At 43.4% G+C, this 27,579-nt stretch overlaps 1 protein-coding gene across 1 annotated transcript; it reads right to left on the reverse strand.

Annotated features, from left to right (window-relative positions):
• Window positions 1-939: 939 nt before the first annotated feature.
• On the reverse strand, window positions 940-11,298 carry slc6a17 (solute carrier family 6 member 17; the record flags this gene model as incomplete). The annotated part of the gene is made up of 11 exons (XM_079274389.1): window positions 940-1,302; window positions 1,400-1,562; window positions 1,900-2,059; window positions 2,150-2,342; window positions 2,899-3,091; window positions 3,203-3,444; window positions 4,465-4,575; window positions 5,341-5,522; window positions 6,386-6,512; window positions 7,962-8,119; window positions 10,998-11,298. The coding sequence occupies 11 exons, from the start codon at window positions 11,296-11,298 to the stop codon at window positions 940-942; spliced, it is 2,193 nt and encodes a 730-aa protein (XP_079130515.1).
• Window positions 11,299-27,579: the final 16,281 nt, after the last annotated feature.

The raw sequence follows: 27,579 nt of genomic DNA on the forward strand, positions 1-27,579 counted from the left end.
TGTTACGGCTCAGAGATGCTCTAAAACAATAGCAGGAGACTGTGCTTCGGTGTTCACCGAGAAGAAAGGAAGAGGTGAAAAGTTTCCAATAATTTGTATAGACCCAATTTACGGCGACATCTCAGACTATTACACAACACATATGTACAGTATTCTACATCAGTGGGGATAGAAGGAGATCCACAGTTTTACGAGGACCCTACTTTGACTGGTTATTATTGCTGATGCATGAGCGGCACAATAAAGATGGAATGTGCTTGAAACACTGTTTACACTATCAGAATCACTTATTACATACTGGTATGGATGCATTTGTAATCATTTTGTTTTCTAGATGAGACATTTTCTCACACGGTGATACCGATCATGACAATATTTTTCTTGTCTGAGTCTCCTTCCATTCTAACCCCACAAAGAACAATCTTCTACAACTGAACCAGAAAGAGACGATGATCTCCTCGATCGCGGAACATCCAACTGTCTCAAAAATAACCTTCTCCAAACTGGTGAACACATGGTTCAGCACAACGTAAAGCATTTTAGCGCTGCACACAGCTTAACCTCGGCCATAGCTTAGGACAAAACAGCCTGAATTGAAGCCCTCAGTGGACCTTTCATTGCTCCCTCTGTTCTTGTCTCTGTCCCTCTCTCTCTGCCCCTTTAATACATTGACAGATGGAAAAGGTTGTCAGATCTGGTGGGACTCACATTCCCACGATCCCTTCATTTTAGCTGGGATTTGGCAGCACAGATCCTATGGCAGAAAAAAGGGGGATAGAGGGACTCAGCTCTGGGGGTTAAGGTGTGAAGAACGCTGCAACAACTGGCAGTGGATTTTCTCTCCCTCTTGACTTCCTTTGTTCCTCCCTTACTTCCTGTTTCCCTCTCTCCAAGCAGGGCTGGGGTTTAACAGTCGGGAGGATCTATGAGCTCAGTGGATCATAGCTCAGACTCGGGCGAGCCAATGTTCTGGTAGCCCGTCTTGGTGCTGGTGCCGTAGTTGGTGTTGGTCATCTCCTGGGTGCCGCCGGGGCCCAGGTAGGGGCGGTGGGCGGGCATCGGGGAAGGAGCCTCGCTGGGGTTCTTGTTGAGGATGAAGCGCTGCTCGTCCTGCTCTTCCAGGTTGGAGATCTCCTTCATCATGCCTTTACGGTAGGAGACGGACAGCTTGTTGGAGCCATCTGAGATCAGGTTGAAGTGGCGGACGATGAAGACGAGGGGTAAAGGCAGCATTGCCAGCACGATGAGGGAGTAGGCCATGGCTAAAGCCCAGGGAGGGTAGCTGTGGAAACTCTCAGCGCCCTGGCAAACAAAGAGTGCAGACAGACGAGCATGAAGAAATGTTTATCTCCTTTCCCACTCTCCTTCTTACTATGTGTAAACACACATAACCACTGACCTCAGCCTCCACCCAGGCGTTGTATCCTGCAGGACTGATGGCCATCTCGATGACAGTGGCGACAATGAGAACCACCAGGATAGCTGGCGACACGTACCTCCACATGTAGTAATAGAAGGAGTGCGGCCTGAAACCAAGCATGTCCTCCAGGTCCTGCATGAACCTGCGAGTAAGTGAAAGAAAGAAAGAATGAGTTTGAAGGAGTTCCATCTCTGTCCCAGTTGGCTATGGCAATGATCAATGCACAATACCAGGCCCAAACCTAATGTCCCACCTAAAGCCTTAAATATGTGATTTGTGATAGGGGGCTATATAAATAAAATTGACTTAAATTAAGGAGAACGTGTTAAGTAGGCTGTATGGCGTGTATATATATATATATATATATACAGCCGTTTTCAAACAGATCACAAATTAATTTAATACTGCAAATGTCTACACGCTGCCTTCAAATTAATTATATCCAAATATGGCTGCGTCTACGTATCCAGTGGAGTTACCTCTTAGTGCCGTAGATCCAGGCCACAGAGATGTTCTCCAGGAACACCACCACAGTGAGAGGCAAACCAGCGGAGTAGTCGTCAAACATGGTGACAAAGTAGTTCCCTGAGCGCTGCACAAACAGCAGGCCTAGCAGGAAGGCTATGATGCAGCAAGCCACTGAGACAAATAAGAAGAAACATCCAGTGAGAATCACAAGCACTTCAATTTCATGTTTAAGATGTTTGAGTTTGATAACAGTCAACTCACCACACAGGATCTCTTTGCGGATCTTGAAAGCATCTAGAATGGGTGTGGTGATGCCGGTCATGGTGCCGATCATGCTTCCCAGACCCAGGTTGATCAACATGAAGAAGAACATGACAGACCAGAAGGGACTGGCAGGGAAATGTGTCATGGCCTCTGTGAAGGCGATGAACGCCAGACCAGTGCCCTGAACCGCCTGGAGGACAAGAGAGGGAGGTGGAGGACAAAGTGAAATGCATCTGGTTCAACATACTGCATTTTGACTGGTGGTCAATGTGTGGGTGCAATAACAGACTATGGTGAGGAAACTGGGGCTGCAACTAACAATTATATTTATTATTGATTATTCTGCCAATGATTTTCTCAATCTATTGATGAACTTGTTTTTATAGATTCAAAACATGGTCATTATAATTCCCCAAAGTCCAAAATGATTGATGCTTTTTTAATCTGACCAAAACATTTAATTTACGATGACAAAGAAAAACAAATTGTTGCTTGAAAAATGACTGAAACACTAAATTGATTGTCAATTTGATTGATTGTTAAATCTATTTTTTGCAGCTCTAGAGGAAACGGTGCTTTGCTTCGCATCCTGGTACTTTTAACCTTCCCTTTGTCGCTTATTTTTTAAATATTAGGACAACTTGTCACGTATCATCACAAACACAAACTAAATCTTGCTAAACAAGATTACTCTCAAAGACTCAACAATCACACTCCTTTCAGCTCGTGAGTTCTCCTCCTCTGACCTTGTTGAGCTCGTCCTCCAGCAAACAGGCGTCCAGGCCCAGCTGTCCGAAGCTGTCGTCCTTCACCGTCTTAATGACGGCGTACATCTCGGCGTAGTCCTGGGTGGACAGGTGGGAGAAGTTGATGTGAGGAGGGATGAGCTCGTTGCTCAGCACGCCTGTGTTTAGGAAGCCCAGAATCTTCTCTGCATTACTGCACATAGAAAATAGGAGATGTGGAGAAGGAGGACGAGTTAGTGAGTAAAGGTTATTGTAAAAAAGAGAGACTGGTCAGGTGGCACTTGTTACAGTAGGACACACTCACTCAACGACACACTTCTCGTTCATGACATTCGCCTTGAACCCCAGGACGGCAAACACAACTAAAGTGGCCAAGATGGAGGTAACAAAGTTGATGGTGGAGACCAGCGCTGCATCAAAGTGGCAGTTATTGTCTCGCTTGTTGTAGCTGGAGAAAGCAATGACGCCTCCGAAGCCCAGACCGAGAGCAAAGAAGACCTGCGTGGCTGCTTCTCTCCACACCTGCGGCTCCAACATCTTTTCCAACTGGAGACAAGAGAGAGCAAAAATGTGATATTCAAAAAAATTTTAATAACCTTGATGTTATATCAAGCCTGTTTTATTGTGCCTCCTTTAACACTGGATTGCTCTGATATAACAAATTGAAAAATATGTTTTGTACATTATTTCATACATTGTATACATTTGTACATTCATATGTGACTCAGCATATTTAGTATCTTTGGGGGTTTTCTCCGGGTTCCTCCCACAGTCCAAAGACATGCATCTTATTAATTGATGAATCTAAATTGCCCGTAGGTGTGAATATGAGTGTGAATGCTTGTCTGTCATTTTCTGCCTTCGCCCGGTGTCAGCTGGGATCGGCTCCAGCCGCCCCGCGACCCTGACGAGGACAAGCGATTATACAGATAATGGACAGATGGAAACTTTGGGATTGGAAATAGAATTAAAAGTGATGTGGGTTTGAACAATAGTTTACACGTCGGAGTCTGTGGAAACTGAAAGTGCAACTACTACAAATAATATGTTTTCTGGTTTTATCTCCAATTCAAACTATCTTTTTAATTAAAATAATTCCAAATGCAAGAGTAACAGAGACATCTATATGTTTACTCTTGTTGCAATATACTGCACTGCTATGTGATGCCAGCAGATAACCCAACTACAAAATGAGTATTGCACGATGACCATATAGAGCAGATAGCAAAGTGCAGGTTAAAATATTCCATGTCGTTTTACATATTCACCACTAGAGGGGGACATCAACCCAACACGTGACTGTGGATATTACGTAATGACATCTATGCATGAGTGGATCTGACCATCTCATGGCTGAGCAGCTTGCATAGACAAAGTGTCACTCGTGTTACATATCTGTTTGACTGACAGTCAAAAAAAAACTACCCAGCAGTGAGTTTAAGATTACAGCAATCTCAGCAAATTTCTATATATTGTATTATTTGGATTGTGAAAATCCCAATTCTGCCGAGGCAACCCTGTTTTACAGTTGCCTTGCCAATTTATTTTAATTTTTTTTCATCTCACCTTAGGGGTGAACATGTGAGCGATGCCGTCCACCGCTCCCTTCAGCATCAAACCTCGCACCAGGAAACAGAAAAGCACCAAATACGGGAAGAGAGAGCTGAAGTACATCACCTGAGAGAGAGAGAGAGAGAGAGAGAGAGAGAGAGAGAGAGAGAGAGAGAGAGAGAGAGAGAGAGAGAGAGAGAGAGAGAGATTGAGAGAGCGAGAAAGTCAAGTCTGTTACACAGTGTTGCCATGGACACGCTTTTCTGTGCCTCACACATGGAGAAAAACTGCAACAATAAACACACACACACACACACACACACACACACACACACACACACACACACATGTGCTTTGTGTTTGTTTGGCAATGAATCTGTGAAATCTTACCAAATGTGGTAGTTTGGAAAGAGGAATCAAAAATCCTTCCCACAGCATTTTGCGTAATCATTGCAGTAAACGGACGATGATAATTGGATTACGACGTTTTGTGTTTAAAAAACCATGTCGAACCTTGGCCATCCATTTATTTTCCTATTGAAATAGTGGGCTGGTGGTTGCGCTGTGGTCCCTGGATGGAGATGACAGGATGTTGTTGCAGTTGTTGCCAAACTAAGCATTTTCCATCTGCATCCTGAACCGGTCTTTGCTTTGTTCAGTTTAAGCTTATTAATGTTGCATGTGTCTCTCTTGCATAATATAGATGAGATCCAAAAATAGACAAGTGCTTTAAAGAGGCTTTAGAACCTCACCTTTCACTGAAAAGCATTGGCAAAGTGAATAAAACACTCACTGATAATGAGGAATTATTGATTGTTAAAACAATGCATCTTTATATGTTGTAATCTCTGAAGGCTCTGCCCCTTCTGTGAAGCCATGGAGACCCCGTACCTTCCCAGAGGACTGAATGCCCTTGATGACAGCCAGGCAGACCAAGATCCAAGCCACAAGCAGGGAGAGGGTCATCTTCCAGTTCAGGCCGCCCGTGTCGTCGATGGTGCTGGTGATGTTGAGAGCCTGGCGGTACCAGAAGTAAGTGGTGGCCGAGCTCTTCTCACACTCCGGCACCACGACTACAACAGCAACGACGAGAGAAATGGCATAAACAGTATCGTAAATAAGATTTCCAGAAAACTTCAACTTAAAGCACAGGACACACAAAATGGGACCGACTACGGAGCGATGTGCATCGCTCTGTCGTGCTACTCGTCAAAAACTCCACAGAGTTCCTTTCATCTGCAAAGTAACAAATGCAAGTAACTGTCGGAAACATGTAGTGGAGTATAAAGAACAACGGTACAAAGCATATTTAAAAAATACTCAAGTAAAGTAAAGGTACTTCATAATTGTAGTTGAGTAAATGTACTTAATCTCAGTGCTTCTACTACTGCACATAGCTTAACTGAATCCTGTAAGGCGCTCCAGAGTGTCCCTGCTGCATTCATAATCATAAGCAGAGTTGACATCCTGCCCTCTAATGTTAAGCTGATGCCCTTTACTCTGCCGCATGTGCCTCCACCACAGGCCGCCAGCTATACGAGGTACTGACACTGTCGGCCGGGTCATACCATCTGACAGGCCTCGCCAATAGAGCTGCTCTGTAGGATGACGCTCTATAGAGACAGCACAAACTCTTTTCTGTTTGCCTGCAGAGGCACTGCTGCTTCACTGCAGAGCCACAGCGAGGCAAGCTGTTTCAATGCAAAGACACCTTCTGCAGCTTTAAGCACCACCCTGCGAAGCACTGGGCAGCCTGTGTGCGTCTGCAGAGATGCTTTGCTGAATATGGAATTGTCTTGCAGGTATTAGTATGTCCTCTGTGTGGTGTCAAGGGCTTCACAATAGAAGGCTCTTTTGTATGCGCACTTGTCTTGTGCCGCACATCTCCGTTATAGTTGCAGCTGTGTTGTGCGGTGGCCTTGTGTTGTGCACTCACTGGCTTGGGTTCCATTTATTTGGATGGGGCACTCAGCCCAAGGCAGTGGATACTGGAAAGACTGGACGAAATAGAAGATGCTCCAGCCGATAATCACATTGTAGTAGAGGCCCACAAAACCGCAAACCTGAAGAGGGAAATGAGAGGAAAAAGGAATACTTATCACTCCTAAAAAACAATCACTGCCTCTCCACAAAAACACACAAACAGCACTGTCGACAAACAGCATGCATTGTGTTGAGGTGAACACCTCTTCTTGAGTCAGAGCGCAGACGCTGAGCACACAGCTAAAGTGGATGAATTATTGAGCTGGGGTCTTCTATGAGAAGGTATTTATAGCTGCTGAATGGCCAGGCTGCCACACACCTAACTGCGCCAGGACAGGCCCCCCCCCCCTCTCTTTATCACTAGATTGACGAAATCGTGATCAAAAGGAGCGACAAACAGAAGGACTGACGCAGTCAATCCCTGACTGCTTTAGGCGGATGACGCTGATGGGATGGGTGCACGATGGGTCACTACTCCGGCAGATGATGGGGACAGATTATGACGGTGATGAACGCTGGTCTTTGCATGCTGCTTGCTGTTAAACATCAAGAGGAAGCAATACGAGCAGGCAGAGGGGAGTCCAGTAGACTGAGTGCTACAGCACGTTTGTTATCTCTGCACACAACAAAATTACCATTTTACACAAATCCAATAACATGAAGTTGGTGTTTCAGGATCTGAAATACAGATTGCGTTTCTTCAAAGCCTGTTGTAATCATGTGTACAATAATTACGATACAACATTACTCTTTATGGCGCTTGATGAAAGGGGTAATAAATGATCACGCACAGGTTTATTAACTGTTAATAATTTGTTAATGTGTAACAGATCAGTGATAAGTCATTAAAAGCTAATAAGAAATGGGTGACGCCCCTTTGGTTGGTGAGTATCTCCTGAAATTGTAGCTCATTTTATTGTTTTACAGTCTGAATGTCTGACTGGAAAAAAATACGTCATGTGTTTTTCCACTAATAATAAGACATCAAATATTAGTAGGTTCATTAATAAATCAGATTTCCTCCAGAAGGTAGGCACTGAAACAGCTTAACAGGACAGGTTTCTTTGACGAGACAGGTGAGTGGAGAGAGTGGCTGTAGTCGACTTTAATTCATTTCACCTACAATAGACTCCAGTGGGAAGTTTTCATGGCAAAAAAAAGCATCAAAATACCACAGAAACTTCTCCAATCTCTCCTGCAGCAAAATGGACTTCCCCACTGGACGTTTGACACAGTGAAGACCACCTGATTACATGGTAATAGCCATGATGTCATGCTGACCTCATGAATGAAACTCCCATTTTACAGCCAACTTTGTAACGCTGATGTGGTATGATGATGAACGTTAGCATGCTATTCTGTGAAGTAAGACTGGGGATATTGTTGAAATATAACATTTAAATGGGAATAGATAAAGAGGAAAACCTACCAAAAGAAGTACCCGATTCCACTTTGCAACTCTGTTGCATGTTGTAAAGTGCGACCAGTATGACATTTGAATTGGTTAATGGGCTCATGTTTGCGCTTACCATCAGACTGGAAACCCCGATGCCTCCCAGCTGTGGGTAGACGTAGTTCCACACCCCGATGCTGCCACGCCTGATCCTCTGACCCACTGCCAGCTCCAGGAAGAACAGGGGGATGCCGATGAGGATGAGGAGAACGAAGTAGGGCACCAGGTATGCACCTGAGATAGAGGAGGGACAGAGGAAAGAGGCATTACTGCAGAGTGTTCAGCTGCTTTGGTTATCCGAATGTTAGAAATCCATGGATGGTGAAGTACAAAAGCTCATTGTAAAACAACAAAAGGGACATTGTTAAATTCTCTCAGTGAGTCTATTCTCTTCATTATTCATCCCTCTCTTCCCTCTCACACTTTTCCTCTTTTTTTTGCAGAAGGAATAATGGAGAGGGCACTCAAAGACAACAAGTCATGTCCGGTCCGTCCTTCACGTCAGGACATGAAAGGGCACCATGGTGACAAACCATCCACAGCAGAGAGGACGGGCTCACGCTGACGGACAGCTGGGAGGAGCAGCGTGTTTCCAGGCTGAAAACAAATGACGCTTCACTCCATCAAAAATACTGATAACGTTGTGAGTGGCTATTAGAGCAAGCAGCGGACAAAGGAAACAAAGACAGACACACAGCGTTGTGTTACACAGTAGTGCTATTATCCGGACCGTTAGAAGTGACTTCTGTGTCACTGCCTACTTTCACTGATCTTTGATGTCTATTCTGAGCAGAACACACACAGAACAGAGCAAATCAAAAAGTGGTCAGGACCAGCTCAGTGTGGTTACCTTGAGGATGGTGCTGTTATTCTAACTACATATTGACATTTATTCTGGCTCTCTGGATTTATAAGGTTCAAATATATTCTTAATGAAAGTATTTGTGGTAAAATCACGGAGATATCGATACAGAACACAGTCAATCTCAGGTTGACTTCAGACTCGATGATATAGATCTGTATGATTGGCAAAATAAGGTCTATTATAACCTGAGGTGTAGCAGCTGCAGACACTTTAAGACTGATTGATTGTCTGACATGCTGTATTTGTGTTTGTTCAGAGCAAATGTGTATAAATAGGTGTGGTAGTCATAGTCTGTCAAATTCAACTTTATTTCTGTTTCTTTGTTTCTCCTTGATGGGTTCATTGTGGAATGAAGAAAAGTCGAACACGTTTAAAAAGTCTGCAACACAACCATCTACTGGTCAATGAACGTATAGATTTCAATGAAACATGCAGCAGGTATTCATGCTCCTCAGAGGATACATCCTCATGTTTTCGGTAACTCCCTGACCTTTTCTGAGCACATTCAGGCTCCTCAGATCGACCCTTTAATCTTGTGCCTCTTGTCGTAATGTCTTCATCACTTTGCCTTCACAGCTTCATAAAGAACATCATCTGTCCTGAAAAAAGGTTTACTTGGTGCTTTTGTCTCCTCTGGACTGCTGCGCTCTGCAGTGAAGACAAATGTTAACTTACGTAATGCAAGTTCCACCAGGAAACACAAGCAAGATACTACAGACGAATTAATTCAATTGTGCATCTGTAGGGCAAGATAAATGTCTTCATTGCTCCACTGAGGCAAACTTGGTGAGCTAGATGAGGTGCGTAAGTCTGTCAACATGCTATTTCGTTGTTGAGTATATAACGTTACTTTGTGACTGATCTTTGTGATGAAAGAAAACAATGTAAACCTTCACTTGACTAGAAGTGCTGCGAAAGAGACAGAAAAAGACAACGTAATGGACAAGAGAGTTTGTCCTCATCTCGGGAACAAGCCCAGACAAGACAATACAACACCTCCCACAGAGTCAGAATCCAGCAGGGGATACACACTCATGACTGCAAACACTCTGATTAATATGCTTCAGCTTTGTTATATCATGCGTCTCAAATAGCCTCTTTACACACACCTCCTACCCGAAGTAAAACCAACAATGTCTGAAAGCCCTGCAAATTAGTATTTACTCCTCCACTTCCTCCGGCTCAGTCATCGCCCCCTTATCATTTCACCATACAACCAGTAAATCACAAAACCAAAGAGATAGGGCTGAGAAACCTGCAAGAACAGCAAATATAAACTAAACAGGAGGATCTCGCAGCGTTGTGCCAGACCCCTCAATGTTGACCGTCAACAGGCAAACTGAGCAGGACTTTTATAAGGGAATGGTGAGAGATTAAGTGAGGATGCAAATCTACCCAAAAACATTGGTTTTATTTGTGATGTGCTTGAAATCAATAAATTGGATAACACGATGCTGGAGTAGAGTTCACAGAATGAACGTGTAGCTGACAAATCTGCCACATTAGAATCCATACCGTAATAATCTGAGCTGCTCTAATTGCAAATTAAGGATCCCCAACAATGCCAACACAATGTGGTCTTCAATATTCTGAATTAAATATTAGGTCAACAGAAGAACATTTACGTATTACGTTATGTTAGATTATAGTATTAGTAGTAGTGTGTGTGTGTGTGTGTGTGTGTGTGTGTGTGTGTGTGTGTGTGTGTGTTTGTGTGTGTCAGATACAACAGACAGAAAATACAGAGCTTGTTGATTTATATCTGGTGGAGGAAATAAGAGCTGAATTAGTAGAACGTATTTCTTTTTGTAATTCTATGCAAATAGTGGTTTTATGAGATGAGCAATTCAGCATAAAATGTCATGCCAATCTCAGAGACCAGTGTGCATTCTCAATCAAATCATGTCTCAAACACTTGCCAGGCGCCCGATCCTACGCTGTGGACGACACAAAACAAATCTCATGCCCAAACAAAAGAATAAAATCTAAATTGTTACTACTAAGTTAACAACGCATCTGGCCACTTATTTTATTGAGGATTTTACACGAATAAATAAAATAACAGCATTTATTTTGTTAACAATTACTCAGCACCCTGAGGGGACACGTGTTCACCATGGGTGGCCCAATTAGGAACAAACTTCCAATCCATAAAGTGTTTCTACACTTTGCACATTGGGCTGCACATTTCTGTGATTCAGACTGATAATATGCACCAAAATCATGTTCAGGTATACATCCACCTACCTCCTCCGTTCTTTTGGCACAGGTAGGGAAACCTCCAGACATTACCCAGGCCCACAGAGAAGCCCACCTGGGCCAGGATGTACTCCAGCTTGTTGTTCCAGGCCGGTCGGCCGTCCTCTGCGTCTGGGTCAGGGGAGGGTATCAGGGCCTTTACTGGGGCAGTAGAGCCGGGACTCAGACCCATACTCATCTGACTGCTCTTATAGTCCATGGGGTGCTCCAGGGACAGCAGGTCAGCCACCGACTCAGTGACCGGCTCATTGCTGTGCTCCCTCTGGGTCACCTTGGTGTTCTTTGGCATGGCTGCAACACCGGAGCTCCTTCAGGTTGAAGGTAGAGGAGGAAGCGAGGAGAGCCTGAGGTGATCAGGAGGAAGCAGGGAAAGAAAGTTGTGCTGTTTTTTCTTCAATCTGTGAAGAGAAATATTGCAGACAGACAGGAAATGTAGGTGCTTAGGGAAGAAATGAACCATAACATGTTATCACAACAGTCAAACTTAAGTCAGCTTAAGGTGGTATTTTTTTATTGATGATTATTTGTTGAAGTCATTTTTTGACAAAAATACCAGAATTTTGTGTTTTGAACTGCTGGTTGGACAAAACAAGACATTTTAATATGTCAATTTGGAATTTGCGAAACTGTGATCAGCTTTTTTCCCACTATTTTCTGATTCCGACTTCACCCATTTCGGTTCAGAATAATGCACGCTGCGTTTCCTGTTTGCTAATAAGCACATGGAGCATTTTGGAAAGCTTGTAGCACTGCAGCACTTAAGAGCCATAAGTGAGGTATATTTCAGGAATCCACTTCATTATGGAGAATGAGACACAAATATTGGATTACAAGCAATTTCACAGCAGAGCCCATTATACCAAAGTTGAGTCATGTGAATAGCATGCACTGCAGTGAACAGTCTGTCTGTGTGACTGCTGGTCTCAGGAGAACGTAGTGCTATAAAACTAAAGCCTGCAAGCACATGTTTCATCGTTAATTAACGTCAGAATTTCTTTCTCATCACACAGCGTTAACGTCTTGTCGGAAGGTTGTTTTAAAATGTCAGAGGCTGAAGAGTCCAAGAGAAACCAAGAGCTGGAAAGAAACAAGCTGTCTGGAAAGTAGAGTTCTCTGGTGTGTGTCACCTTTTGAGGCCCTTTGTTAATCCAATCCACTAATACTCATGTGTGCAAATAACAGCACAGTATAAGAGCTACTGTGTCAGAATATATTGAAGGTCAGATTTTCCTCCGTTAAAGAGGATTTTACTGTTGGTAAGCCCCCCCCCCCCCCCCCAATCCTGAGACGACTTGTCTTGTGATTATTTCAGTTAAACAAGGCATGTTGATTAAAAGAGTACTCCATCAATCTTGCATTACACTCCTATAACACGTCTCACAGACTCAAGATGGACAGTTGAAAAAGCAAACGCAATTATTCCACTAATTTTTCTCCTTTTTAAAACCTCGTGTCTACCTTACCCACAATGCAACTTCACCAAAGACAGTTAGGGTAGAGAGTCAGGTGTGTTATGCTAACGGTGGCTAAAGTAGCTTCAGAGCTCACTTTTCAACTTCACTCCCACATATTCTTTTCTTTTTCAGTGTACAGCTCGAACACTAAGTCCAGTGAAATCACTTGAGGTAATCTGTGCTCCTTCTGGAGACACAAACGTCTTCAAACTACTTTTTTTCACATTTACAGTACTCCCAAGACCTGACTGATTTTGATGTGTTAAATCAGTTCCCTTTAAATTAATGGTATTTTCTGGGTGACAAAGCATCTCTGCTCCTTATTAATGATGTTACAGGAGGCGGTCTTTATTTCCACCTCTGCTATAAAACACTGTGGGAAACCCTGTAAACACTGGAGAACTAATCCTTTTAAATGAAAATGGAAATTTGTAGCTGCGAGCATTAAACGCTCAAAATGTCTAGACCGTGAACCCTCAAAGAAAACATAGTGAGACAGTTAGCATTTACTGCAAAATAACGAATTAACTAAAGGCCATCTTAACAATCTTGGTTAAATACCAAAGAAACTGGACTTTGAAGACAGATTTCAGGTTCAGCTGTCTTGACTTTTCACTCTGGCAGCTCAAGAGCAGAGAATAGAAACCAGAAGTGTTCGATCTGGACACCAAACCTCTAATCTGAAAACAGATGCAGCCGACGGAAATCATCAGAGCTGGGCTTTTATTCAGTGACTTCTCAAAAACGGTTGCCAGCCGGCTGGACTCGGAGCCCTCCCATAGGCCGCACCAGCAGCACGCACATTACATTCCTCAACAGCGGCGCTGAGCCCCTGCAGTCACGACACGCAGCAGCCCAGAGGCTGAGAGCTCGACACAGATCTCAGAACAGCAGTGACCTTTCTCACATCAGTCGACAGATACGCGATACTGAGTCATCATCAAACACTCTCTGAATTTGGTGTGAAGCGATGTGCATGTTTGCAAACATTTTATGTCCAAGATGCTGAGTTTTGGGGATTTTAATGTGTGTCGAGTGAAGTGGAGCTCTGACAGACTGTTCACACAATGTTTTGCCCGACTTTATTTATGAATGGAAGTGTTAATATTAGTAACAAACTGTACCAGTTACTGCTCACGGGTTACTAGGATGGTGGCCCGCTACACACAAATGGCCGATTCTCACTCTGACTTTCTAATCATGTTTGTAATGAAAGTTTTTGATGTTGATGCAGAAATGCACCAGCAACTTTCAGAGTTTCACAGTATGTGCTGACACAGATGGCACATAGAGACAGCAGGACTTCATGCACAGTGCAAGACTGTTACAGAGTGACTCAAGGATCAATCTGAGGGAAACATGGCGAGTGGTGGTGAAGTCGGGTTTTTTCCACGATACTGAGGAGAAAAATGCAGGATTTTAAGAGTGTTAAGGAAGCAAGAAAACGTGAATGCAAAGGAAAAGGTGCTGCAGATACTGAAGGATGTAAACCTCAAAGCAATGGGGGTGTTGGATTCAGACCCCTGAGACCCACATGTGCAGTCAAATTAGGCAGATGTGTGAACCTGTAGCTATATATTTCACAATTCTCCATAGACAGTTTGGTGTTGATGACGTAACAGAACAGGTTCTCTGTTTCTAAGATCCACTCCACTTTTATCTTGTCTGGTTGCTAAGCAATGGCTCTTCCTGCAAAATTGAAATCCCATCCCTGCAGCATCCGTGGTCGCCTATCTCTCCCCTCACCCTCTCAAACGGACAGACATGATGCCCCCCCCCCCCCCCCCCCCAAATAACATGGAGCTGCTGTGGCAGGACTGAAGGGGACGATAGATTGTGGCAAAGCCGGAGGTGACGATCTGTTGTAGGATCTATTGGGTCAATCAGGCAGCCATCACAGGCAGAGAAGTGTGTCATTGTAAAATATAAGATTTGTACAGATGCCAGTGCTGATGAATTACTTTCCCCCACCTGAACAGCACAGTCATTCTGGCAGGTACAGAACAGCACCTGCATGGCCGTGTTCAGGCATCCTTCAGACGCGTTACACACAGGCTCGCGTACAGCTGGAGGACTGACTCTGTCCGGGGATATAACCTCGGATGCCTCGTCAAGGTCAAATGAATCACATAATTATAGCGATGCGGAGATGCAAACAACCCCAGTACACGACCGCAGGTGATGAGCAGCCGCGCAGAATTTGTCACGTATACGCGCCACATTTGGACACCCATGGCGCGGCGTCGTCAAACACGGAGGATTTATGAGCAACGTTCACCGTCAATGTTGCGGCGAAACCACCACCTGTCAGGTGACGAGGATCGTCTCTATCAAGTCAATTAAAAAAATAAATAGCTGAGGAGGGGGGGGGGGAGGGGGCGCGGGGAGAACTATAGCTGGTCAGTCGAACGATTCACGACATACGGGTTATTTGACTCAGTAAAGCAAACATATCTTTGATCAAAGTATGAATGGTTATTCTTACCGTAGGTAATGAGCAGAGCGGGTTGTGACGTCCGAGTCAGCGTGACAGGATGAATCCAAAGTGAGTGGACGGTCTCTTCATTCAGCTTGTTTCTGCACACAACATCTCTGCGCGCCCAGAGATGCGAGATCCGCTTGCAGTCACACAGGGCGCATGGTGCGTAAATTAAATCTGACGCAGGATCTCAACGCCTGCCACAAGTTTGGTTACTGTAATTGCATTAACTTGCGCAGGTTAAGGCTTATCGCAACTGTTTACCCCTTTAACGGTGGTCTGCAGCTCCGCAAAAAAATACCTGCCCACACCGCTGGTTTCCACGTGGTTAAGGCTGTGTTGTGGGATAAATGAGCTCCCCATAGTATGGAGAAATGACCATGGCAATTGTCACGACGAAGTCTGACGCAGGTTTGACTCATGCGCACGTCAGCAATTGATCCAAAAAGGGGGGGAAACATCTGCAGTGTTCCCAGGACAATAATACAATAATTACACATGTATCATTCAATCATGTACATCAAACGAATTGATTTAATACGCTGCTAAAGTGGTTGGATTAATAAGAATGCTTTCCCAGCGCTAATGAGAATTATGATGATTATTTTATTTATTTATTTATCTATTTACTATGATTATTGGTGTGGTTATTATTAGTGTGCTTCTTGTTCTTGTTCTTCTTCTTCTATCTGCAGAAGTAGTTTAAGAAACATACAGACCTATCAGTTCATATTTACATTGATGGAAGCTATACCCGGACACAGTTTACCTCAATTACAGAGGCAGTGCTTGATGTTAATACCTAACTGACATTAATTAGCTGTTGTTGCAGACTGAAATAGGTGTAAAGACATGTGCTTCCTAATGAACGTTTCTCAAGTGTAGATCATTTGTGGCACAGTAATTTGTCTCTCTGACTCCATCAATTTATCTTGCCCTTGGCTCTGTCTGCCAATGCTCCACACTCCATATTATTTCTTCTGGCCTAATGGGAAGCTTTTTATTCTCACTAAATAGACAGAGATTAACAGAGAAGTTTGCATGACTTTTTTTCTTGTTGTTGCTCTCATGCATGTAATTGTTCATTTTTCAGACAACTCAGGGTTTTGTGAACACTGGGACCCTTCAATTTGAAGTTCCAGGGAGTTGTGAGTATAATCCTCGACAATGTGGGAGACGAGGATATGTGCAGTTTGTACAGAAGTGTTTCAGCGGCACCAGCCTCCCTCGGTCACCAGAACAAGCTTTGAGTGTCAGAAGGTATGAGTCAAACAAAGACACAGATACTGTTTGGGGGATTATAGTATTTAGAAATGCAATGTGCTAGATGCTGAAGGATATCCTGCAGGAGTGACAGTTTGTTTTTCCACTGATAACTTCCTGACTATCGTCATAGCATTTAGAATATGTGTCAGTGTCAGATTATCACAGTGAAAGTATCCGGTGGTTGCTGTTGTTACTGCACATCATGTTCCACTCATGTGACCTACAACGTCTTAGAAAATATAGAGGACATCCTAACCCTGCTGTACGTGCTAACACTGAGCAATTCTCTGCTTTCATCACAAGACACCCACAAGACACACACACACACACACACACACACACACACATGACCAAGTAGTACTGCATCAGCCAACAACATGTATACACACTAGGCCTCCTGTCTCCTTCAATTCACTCATGTGACTCACTTTCCAAGGGCTGACTGCTGGGATCAGTTGCCATGGCAACCACCAATCATATGAGGGTTACTCACCCTGTGAGCATTTTCCTTTCTTTTCGTTCTCCTCCTCTCTTGCACCTACTGGTATTCTGCAGTACGGCTGTGAATGAGCCACTGAAGTGAAGTAACCCCCCCCCCCCAAAAAAAAACACGAGGTTGGTTTTGCAGCCTCGTCATCGCTTCTGTGTGACTCGCCTCATGTAAACACATATCACACCTTTAAATTATGCAACAGGGGACACAATGTGCCGTGCCTCCTTCTGTTACAGCCAGAATTCTGCTGTATTACTTACCCTAAAGCTCTATAAATAATCACAATGGAGGGGGTGGGGGGGGGGGGGGGGGGTCATATCTGATAAATGGTGCCACAGGAGAAATTTTCCTCCCAGTGCATCATTAAACACAGCTGCATCTTGACCTTGAGCTTGGTGCTTTTATCTTTTATTCGTCTCACACAGACGACTTGAGGGAGAAGCTGCAGTGAGGACCTTGGATCCAGTTTTAATATTTCACCTGAGAGCACAGAATAGAGGGGCAATGAGCCGTCAGACTGCTGTGATTTACTGAGCCTTATATTTGTAGTTTAGTTCTGTGGAGTCGGACTGCTAAAGACCCAGTAAATAGAGAAGAGACAGACTGAACCTCAAGACTGATTGCAGCCATATGCAAGAACACAATCCAAGAGTCACCATCAAATATTGATTTTATTCTGGATGTGAAATCTGGCTTTGGAACAGGTGGGAGATAACATGTTTCCCCACCACATTACTCAATGGGATGTTTTTCTTCAGCTTGAAGTCAAATGTGGGGATGTTTATATTTGATAATATTGTGAGAACCCCATTCACAATCGGCGGAGCACCAGCCCTTATCTCCAACCTCAGGAGAGACAGGCTGCCAGGTCACAAATCAAACATGCTGATGAACACCGGCGGGCATAATCGGATCCGCGTCTCGGGGGGTGTTTCTGTGCAGCTGAGCCTCCTCAGCTAGCACGATTCAACTTCCTCTCTCTGCTCCCCCCTTTGCCTGCTATCAATGGTGCAGTCCCAAGTCCGATGTACTGACACCTTTGCCTCCTCCCTTCTGGGTGTGGGGGTGCTGCCATTGGAAAGAGATGGACAAATGAGGAGGGCGCGGTGCTTTGGCTATTCCCCTGACTGACGACCTGCTGCTGTGCTGTCAATGAATAAAGAGGAAGAGAAGACAACTGTAACTTTACAGGCTCGGTTGCAACACCAACAGAGCAAACTGCCATCATGCCTGTCCTCTTTACAGAAATGCTGCTGATGTACTGATGTGTTTTTCCTATTTGTTCACTGAAAAATCAGTTCACTGTTGTTAGCAACAATGTTCCAGGACAGTTATCTCATTCCTCTGCCCTTTGCCTATTTCCATCTAATTGCCCATCCTGTTCAAGTGACAAGAGGCTCAAAAGAACAATAAAATCCAGCCACTGCCATTTCATCATTCAAACATCTGAAAAGTCAGCAGACATTTACAGCTCCTCGTCATATTGTCCTTTCATATCAATCCAAACTGTAGAGATTGTTTTACATTGGTTGAGTTGAATAATGATGATTCACTGATGAGGCTTTCTTCACGTGGAGATTAAACACTGCACTGCAAATAACTTATGAATTCCTCCATTATGCCATGTTGCTGCCTGTGTGTAGACACAAAACAATCAAGGAGAAATAGTTTACTTTTGGTGTTTGACATACTACCAATAGACTACATTAAAATAGACCATTTATTCGTTTTTGACTCTTGGATACTGAGACAAACAGTGAAATTCCCACAAACCACGATATTTCTGAACTATCTTGTTAACCAAATGATCACACATGTAGACATTTCTAAGTGCTCTTCTTTTGATAGGCCTAAATAATGTAATGCTTTTTCACTTTCCTTCTCTCAGCTCTCCTGCAAGTGAAACCCAGCTGAACAAAACGGGGTAAATAAAGTTAAGTTATAAATAATTGAATGATTGACTTGAGTTTGAGTTCATGCTTTCGTGTTTGTTGTTAGACACGGTTGCGATAACTTAGCGATGGTAAAAAATGTTGCGTTTGTTTTGCTATTCCTGGGAAAAGTAAAGTTGCCATTAACTGAATCACTTGTGTTGTCGTGTTCATGGTTATTGCAGTAAAAACGTAATGCCTTCCAACCGTAGAGCAAGGTGTACTCACTCAGGAGTGGGTTAGATAAGTTTCGGAGAAATTATAATATTACTGCCATATTGTGTGATTGCTTTTCAAAAGGCAGAAACTAATCTCAATGTTCATTTCCAAAACCAATGAATTGTGAAATGAAACAAATGCGGCAATTCTTGTTTTTATTGTGCAGAGCCTCCGCCAGCTGCTTTAACGTGACATTTAAAGGTCATAGTGTAAAGTAAGGCTCAGAGAAGGTTAACATTACCCCTGTAGGTTTTGGTGATAGAGCGTGTACACTGCTCCTCCTGGTGCTTCACCAGGTGGCTGTTCAGACCCTGATGTTTGAGGCTGTCCAGTAAAACAAATGCACAAACACTACAGTAAAGACTTCCCGCTAGTCCATAGATCAATGTGCATTCATCCTTATCTAATGCATAATGAAAACTCATTGGGCCTTGTTGGTATTAATGGGCATGAGCCAGTTTGCCCTGATCAAAACAAATAAATGGGAGTTGTTGTTCCTCAGGTTTATTTAAATCCTGTAAACTGAACACTAACAGTGGGTACATGTTAACTCACATCATTTATAGTTATAATAAAAGTGGTTTGCTTCATTATGCAATATGGATAAATATAGAGCCTGTCATACCTCAGTCGTCCAGTGATATGAGCCATGACTAGAGGAGCGTTTCTAAACACAGTGACATGATATACCAAAACCCCACAGAGCCAGTCAGTGACCTGTGAAAAGTCCATCTCAGGCTGTGGACGCTTCTCTGCCACCTCTCGGTGACTAATCTGCAGCGACTGGTGCCAACAGAACAGTGCCTATGCAGAGCATACACCATCTTTTATGTAACGACATAAAAGACTGTGAACAACATGTTTGCACCCTGGCTGCTGTGACCCTGTCGGCTGCGTTCTTGTCAAAAACCAGCACTCCCTGGGGAAGATCAGAATTGTTCATGACTGCCGCTGCTGTGCTGACACTGCACTGGATGTTTACTGCAATGGAATCTCACCCAGCTTCCGTGCGTACAGAGAACGTATGCAGTGAGGCTGATTCATTCATGAGCGAACACCTCATGGACCTATGAGGTTAAAGGCCACTGCTCACAAACATACCACAGCGTCATTCATTGTTCCACTGCCTCCAATACATCAGCCAGCCAGCTCTCTGTAAGGACTTCAGTGCTGAAACGTATCTGTAAGGAAAAGCCGGGATGTCAAACTCTACACAAAAAGTATCGTATTAGATTTGATCTTTCTTCATCCAGCATTTGGAAGAGGAGCGTTAAAAACATTGTCAATTAAATAAGAAAGCATCACTTCTTAACAAGTCTTTTGGTTGCAAATTTAAACATGTGTGTATGTTTGCTCAGTTTCACACTCCCAGCTCTCAGTGTGTTTTTGGTTTTGTTCGTGTTCTTTGCTGAAGTCCACTTGTCACATTGCAAACTAATTCAAAACAGATGCAGTTTCTAAGAAACATGACAGAAATGTAAATCTCCAAATTGTTGCTTACAGTGTACAATATATATAATTGCTGTCTGTGCATCAATATATGCACTCTCCCCCTGTGAGAGGTGTTCATTCAACTATGTATTTATTGCTGAGGAGGCCATAGTTAGTGGTGGTGTACTGTACTGCATCATACTGAGATGTGTTTCTAATATGTCTGTCTGTAGATGGGGGTAAGTTAAACATGAAAAATGACAAGCTCAATAATAAACATGGTTATATTAAGAGTTTTTTGCAACTGTCACTAAAATCTCAGTAATTTAAAATATGTCAAACTGCAAAAACATTAATTCACAAATATGAATAGTGAGTGCGAGAAAGGATTTTTTTACCACCGGGTATTTCACACACTGATTATAATCTGTGTAAAGGTGGATGAGCTGTTGTTTTGGATTGCATTGTACCTGATAATGTGGCCACTGAGTGTAATGTTGTGATGAAAGTTAGGATTCTGGAAGAGCCTCTGTGATGTCGTTGCGCCCTCTACTGGTTAGAATTGTAGCAACACCATATAATGTGAATCTAAAGACCAACCAGCATAAGAGATCATTTCAACACAGTCAGTTTCATCTGGATACCTGCAGTGTGAAATGAAAATAGGGGAAGTGCTCAAAGAAAAACTGCACACATTGATGTAAAAAAAGGGGGTTACTTTGTAATGCTGTGGTGTTTACAGTAGTTAGTTTCATAGACTGTTCTACAAGATCAGTAAATAACACATTTTGATTGCTTTTCCACAGGTTTGCACAATCAGTCTCGAGTCTCAGAACGATTAGCGTGGTAATCTTCTTTCCTCCTTCCATCCGGCTGCTGAGGCAGGCTGCTGAGACCTCTGCTGCGGAGGGAGGGCTTCACTGCCATCTGGGCTGCAATAAGGAGTGGCAACCAAGACACACGATCAACCTTTACGTGCCATCAGCAAGACACAAGATGGAGGAGTAAGAGCCTCTTTTACAATTGAGGTCAAAGAAAAACAAATGAAATCCATCAACATAATGAAATAACTAAGATAAATCAAAGGCATCAGCCCTAAAAACAGTCATACAACAAAAAAGATGCTTAGTAGAAACTGTCCAGCTTTGCAGAGCCCCTAGCTCCGTGGTCTGTTGTGAATTATTCTGGGATAACAGGCAGCACTCTGCAGGCCTATGTTTACTCTCGGAACCTCCAGAAAAAAAAGCTTTTCTTCAAGAGTGAATCTGAAAAGCTAAGGTAGTGTATTCAGAAAAACTCAATAAATAAACAAAAAGCATGCTCTTCTGAAATAGAAGAGAATACAGTGGTTTGTGCCATTCAAAGCAGATGTTAGTCTTATAAGGTGACAGGGAGCATTATGAGCATGAATGGATAAATGTACATAAAGTACAGTGAGACTGAATACATGTGGTGGTTGGTCACTGGACGCCATGGTCTGGGGTTTTCAGCTGAGAGCAGGGCTGATATAACTGCCCTGCTCTCCAGCCTGATTCCCTCTCTTGTTCAGATTCATGTCTTCATCAGTAGCAAGGCCAGCAGTCACTGTGATAAATTCTGTTGTTGTTCAGACGCTCTCATACAGAGTCTGGCCAGCTCCCAGCAGACAGCTCTGTCTGTAAACCTGCTCTTTTTTCTCTCTCTCTCCCTCCCCTGGAGACAAACGACCTCATCTCTGCCATCGCTCTGTGGCTGCCATCGATTATCGCTGCTCGCTGTCTCACCCTCCCCTCCCCTTCTACCTCTCTCATTTAATCCCTTGTTTTTGCCACACCCCGTTTCACTATCGATCTTTATGCAGGGTGACAAGAGTTCGATGTCTCTTTTTGCAGTGTGCTCTTCTTATACACAGCAGTAGCAGAGCTGCAGGCTAAAGACAAAGATCATCACTGCAGGAGCCATTAGCTATATATTCACATGCTTTTCACAACTGTCGGTTTCACAGGATGGTTCAAATGATTAAGTAAGAGTGTCATTCTTGCTGTAAAGATGCTTAACTTTGGGGTCAGCAGCATGTTGCCTGAGTTAAAATCAGCCATCGCAGCCATGAAGGCAACAGTCTGCCATTAAAACCATAAACAACAGAGTAAAGGGTGAAATGACCTGGTCATAACATCTGGCTAGTCACTGGGTTTGATGTACAGTTCTGGGCTCTATAAAAACGGCCTTTGCTCTGAGCTCCACGGCCATTAGTGGGAATGATTATCGCCATATATTTTAACCTGTAGTCGCCTACTGAAGTTTTAGGTAATAGCAACTCCAAGGTCTCGCTCGTGACAGTAGGGAAAATTATAAGAGGGGTAAAGGTAATTGGCCATAATTCACAAGGCCCGCAAAAGAGTTCCTGGCCGTAATCAAAGCTGGTTTCCACTGAAGGTGCCTGTTTGACAGGCCGTTTGTCTGGCTGCATGAGGTTGTTACACCCTGCTCTCCATATATCTGCCAACTTTAAGAGGAAAATGATTTTGAGTAGCATGATTTTAATTATCATTTTATCTGTCGCCACAATATCTAAAACCATATTCAGGCTTCAGGACAATTATTAATTGCAAGACCTTGTTCTACACATTTACAGAATACAGAGGTGAAACACTGGAGAGAGCATTCAGAGCCTTTACTCGAGTAAAAGTACAACGAACTCAAATGTGCACTTAAGTACAGCACGTGATTAAATGGTTACTCACATTACGCCACTGGTGAAATGTTCAGAGCTGAATACCTACAATTTCAATTGCTAAATCAGTACCCCCACTAATAATTTACAGAACTTGATTTTGACCCTGTATAGGTACATTTAAGACATAAGACATAGACCAGTGGCAAACATTATGTATGTAACATGTAATAGCTGTCCAATAATCAAAAACAGTGGATACAAGTGCAGGGCATTGAATTCCGGTTGAAATAACTGTTAATTACCACTAGATGGTATCATTAATGTGCTTCAGGAGGTGCTATAGTGATGAATATAGTGATGATAGGATGTCTTCATCTCCATACACATAATACACATGTCAGCTTCCTGTGAAGTTCATTGTGAATCTTCAGTTAATGCTCTGTCGGACTGTGTGTTTCATTACACAGCAATTCGACTGACGTAAATAAACAATTCTGAGTGGGCATACCCTCTGATATCTGATATCAACTGCTATTCCAGCACTGCAGTTAGCAGGCCAGATAAAACAAACCGGTTTTCTGGCTGTAACAATGGATAGCATGAAATTAATTCAAGCAATATAAGTCACATCCCTGGTGTGCAGGAACTATATTCTTAATTCTTCATAAAATAACAAAAAAAACTGCACAAAGCAAACAAAACTTTGCTGAAAGTCGTAAAAGTAAAGCAACAAAGATTTATAGCGGCTTTAGAAGAAAGTTACACTCTGTCAAAACAAACAGACTTCAATAAGCACAGTTGCCTGTTTGATACACAAAGGTGGCTGCTCTTTAGTCTCTTTCCTCGGGGTCAAAGGTAAAGCCCGGTGAGGCCAACATGCTCTTGTTAATACAACAATAAACAGCAGTCTTCTCTCAATAACCCCCCAGTCAGCACCCTCACCAGCAGAGTTGACTTTCATCCCCTTGCTCTTTACTCAAACAACTAGCATACAGGCATGCAAGGAGGGCCCACATACAAATGCAAGCATCATTTTGAACATCATTCCAACCACAGGAATATTAGTCTCATAATCATGATGCTAAATCCTGTTTACACATGAGTGCTAAGAGGGAGTTTAATAAGACTTTATTTACTCTTTGCCCACCATATGTGATGTTCCTGAGTGTTTGAAATCTAAGATCAGTCACAGAGGGGGGCCCTGTGGCTCCCAGGACACCTAATACTCTGCGTGCTCCAGGGCCGGTGAGAAGAAAAAGAGCACAATTGGATTAGATACCAAAATAGGGTCAGTGTTTGTTTTAATCAATCTGGTGACACAGGGAGCTCTTGAAAGCACCGGGTAAAGAGAGCCTGGAGAGAGAGAGAAAACGAGAGAAAGAGGAAGGGAGAGGGAGTAATGGAGACGGATAGTGAAAGAGAAGGAGAAAGGGAAAAAGAGAGACAGAGAGGGCAGCCGGGGTGATTGGTCCCCAGGCTATGGCTGGATAATGGAGACTAGAGGCTGGAGGGGAAGCTGTCTGGGGGGTGGCTGGCCTTTCAGAGTTCACTGTCAGGTTTCCAAACCAAGGGGACAGTGGTCACTTCCACTATCCCAGCATTCATCAAAATGAGCTTTGACAAACGTGGTGGTGAAGCTGGTTTGTTTTCCACGCGACACCAACGAATTATCCGACAAAGAGCGTCCACAAAAATGACGATCTGTTGAAGATGATTCATCTCAACAGTTGCTTTGTTGGCGTTGTGTTGACAGGGACTCAAATTAAGTTGTTGAAAAAAACATTTGAAATCTGAGGCTGGGAATGTCAACTGCCTTGTCTCAGCCTGTGCTATCTGATTACCAAACATTTTCTGTAATCTAAGGCACTGTTCTAAGTTTAGAACGTGAGAGGGCCCAAGCTTCTGATTGAGAACGATAGTGCACACTATCAGGCAGAGAAGGAGCTGGTGTAAGTGCAAGGCTTTGGCTCTTTTTCCTTCTAGGTTGTTGCAAGATTACGCTCCCTCGCCAAGTCAGGGAATTGTGGCTCTTGGGGAGCGAATCGTGGTCGCAGCTGACTTGACTTTCCACGGCAGAGCTTAAAATCCTTACTGGGATACACCACTGAATTTCAGATGTCAAAAATGATTTTCCAATATACCGGGGACAAATTCAGTCTGTATTGGGGATACCATTTAATATCGTCTCCCATGGACGGAAACAAAAAGAGCAGTGTGCTTCTAATCTGTGATCTCACATCTCAGCTCCCTGGAACAGGAAAAGACAGAAAGGTCGATGAATTCTTGTTCCAACGGATGTATTTTCTGGTTCATTACCAACCTCAAAGCCCGTCTCCAATTTATGTTCGGTGGAGTAGCTCCAGACTGGATCTATGTGGTATTACAGAATAATGTTTTAGCTGTCTGGCCTTGCGAGTTGCTTGGTTATTTAGTTCCAAAATACCCATTGAGTCCATGACATTTATTCAATTCTTGAAATCAGTGCTATTTCCCTTTCAATGCCACCCATGTATACAGCCCACTGACCGAAGAGTATTGTTGCATATAGAGTAGGGAAAGCGAATACAAGAGCACCTAGATCAGAATAGTGGGGAAATACAAATCATCACGTTATTCCTGTAGCGTTGCACAAAATGACGGCTAGTGTGATATTTTAGTCTAGTATGCAGTTTTTCTGCTGTGTAAGCATGTGCATGTTGGTGTGCATCTATATATATACCGGGACACTATTTGAGGCGCAAGAGCGAGAGTGTCCCAACTCCTGCCTTTCCGTCAGCCTTCTCCGTGGTGTTTGGTAATGGTATCCGCCTGGTCGGAAGTGCAAATCCAGCTGCTGCGAAGTGCCCATAAATTCGATTTTCTGAAACTTGGTGCAGACGTAGTCTCCAGTGTGCCGTTTACTGGAGTGCTCAAACCCCACTCGCCAACTGCAGCTTTCATTATCATTACCCAAATCCCTTAAACTTCGTTGATGCATTGTCACATACCTCAAATTATCTCTGTTGCGCTTCAGCTCTTTATAGTGGCTTCTTCACTATAAGTCAAAGCAAACAGTTCGTTTCAGTCTAACTTGAACCTCCAGCGTGGCAATTTATCTCTTTTAAAAAGTGAAACATGTTGAAAACATTACAACTCTTGCTGCTGCTCTCTGGGCCTAGAGGTTGGTGTGATGTGCCTGCTGAAAGCTTTTCCAAATCACAGAGAAATCAACTGAGTATGTTCAGATTTTCGCAGCTGCTTTCTATTCCTCAATGTGCAGAGTAATTCCAAACAGTTTATTTTCTATCCAGCCACTTCAGCCCCCAAGGTCATTGGCTTTTTCTCTTTCTAAACAGGCAGAATTCTCACATGTCCTTTCTTGGTGGAACTCCACTCAGTTTAATTTGCTATGCTGGTCTGTTCTTCCCCAGCAGACTTGTGTCAGAGTTCCTTCAATTTAGAGACCTCATCTTTTGACTGAGATCTTGAGATCTTCTGATAACGAAACAACGGGGCCACTTTCAGCTGCATGAGGCCTTTCACACAGATTACACAGAACAGCCCAACATTCATTGTATTGATTGAAAAAGGTGTTCGTGTCTTTTTTAATATTTTAGAGATTGCACAGGCGGCCAAAAGTAATAGGCCGACCAGTTGTTTGTGCTTTAATGTCCGTGCATATAAAGACTGTAAGTGCAACTATGTCTGCACGATAAATATATATGAAAGTGGAGGATGAGTCACGGCAGAGACAAAACACTATAGCCACCATGCTAGCTTCAGTTGCTGTGGGTGAAGTGGTGCATTATGGCCAGTGTATGGGTGGCTGTTTGGGGGGTCGTGCTCTGTGCCCAGGCCCTCGGGGCACCAGTAGCAGGATGGGCCCAAGCATCCGCTGTGACGATGACCCCAGCTATCCCTGTGGAGTTTAGCTTGTACAGCTGTATCTGATTGGACAGGAACAAAGAGCTGTGCTGCACTAGGGGCTTTGGCATTCAGCAGATATAAGAACTGATCCTCTAAGACAAGAATCACTGCTCCTACTCTCACCAATAGTTCATGAGTGCGTTGATCTGTATTTCTCAGAATGATGGGGAAATGTTGTAAGGTACATTAGATGTGTTTCTGCAAGGCATGCAGCATAATATTGCAATATTGTCATTTCACCAACAGTGCTAATGTTAATGGCATTTTCATACTTCTGTTGTGAGTATTGTCGTTTACTCAGGACACACACACACATATATACAAAATATAACAGTGAGAAAATTGGTTTGTTCTGTCTGTCTGTCTGTGTCTCTCACACCTTGCCTCATTTGTAAAACCAATTACATATCATAGTCGAACAAATCCTTCTGACACCACTGATAGGAAAAATAGATGAGCAGGTTAAATTGGTTAGCCTTTATTGTTTTGTAACTGTCATCCATTCAGCTGAACTTGCAAAGACAGACGGATTTATTGTGAAGCACTGCGAAAAAATATCGAGTTGCTCTTCCGCGGACTTTCATAAGTATTTATCCAGAATATTGCTGACAGGTTTCTTCCAAAAAAGCTGGTAAACTACCGGAGACCTCCTGTGCGTCAGGAGTCTTCTCATTTGATACGCTGGAGACGAGGCCGCTGCTAAAGCCGCAGGTCCTGTCTGGAGCCTCCGGATTA

The sequence above is a fragment of the Melanostigma gelatinosum genome, assembly GCF_949748355.1.
Source record: "Melanostigma gelatinosum genome assembly, chromosome: 8".
NCBI classification, from domain to species: Eukaryota; Metazoa; Chordata; class Actinopteri; order Perciformes; family Zoarcidae; genus Melanostigma; species Melanostigma gelatinosum.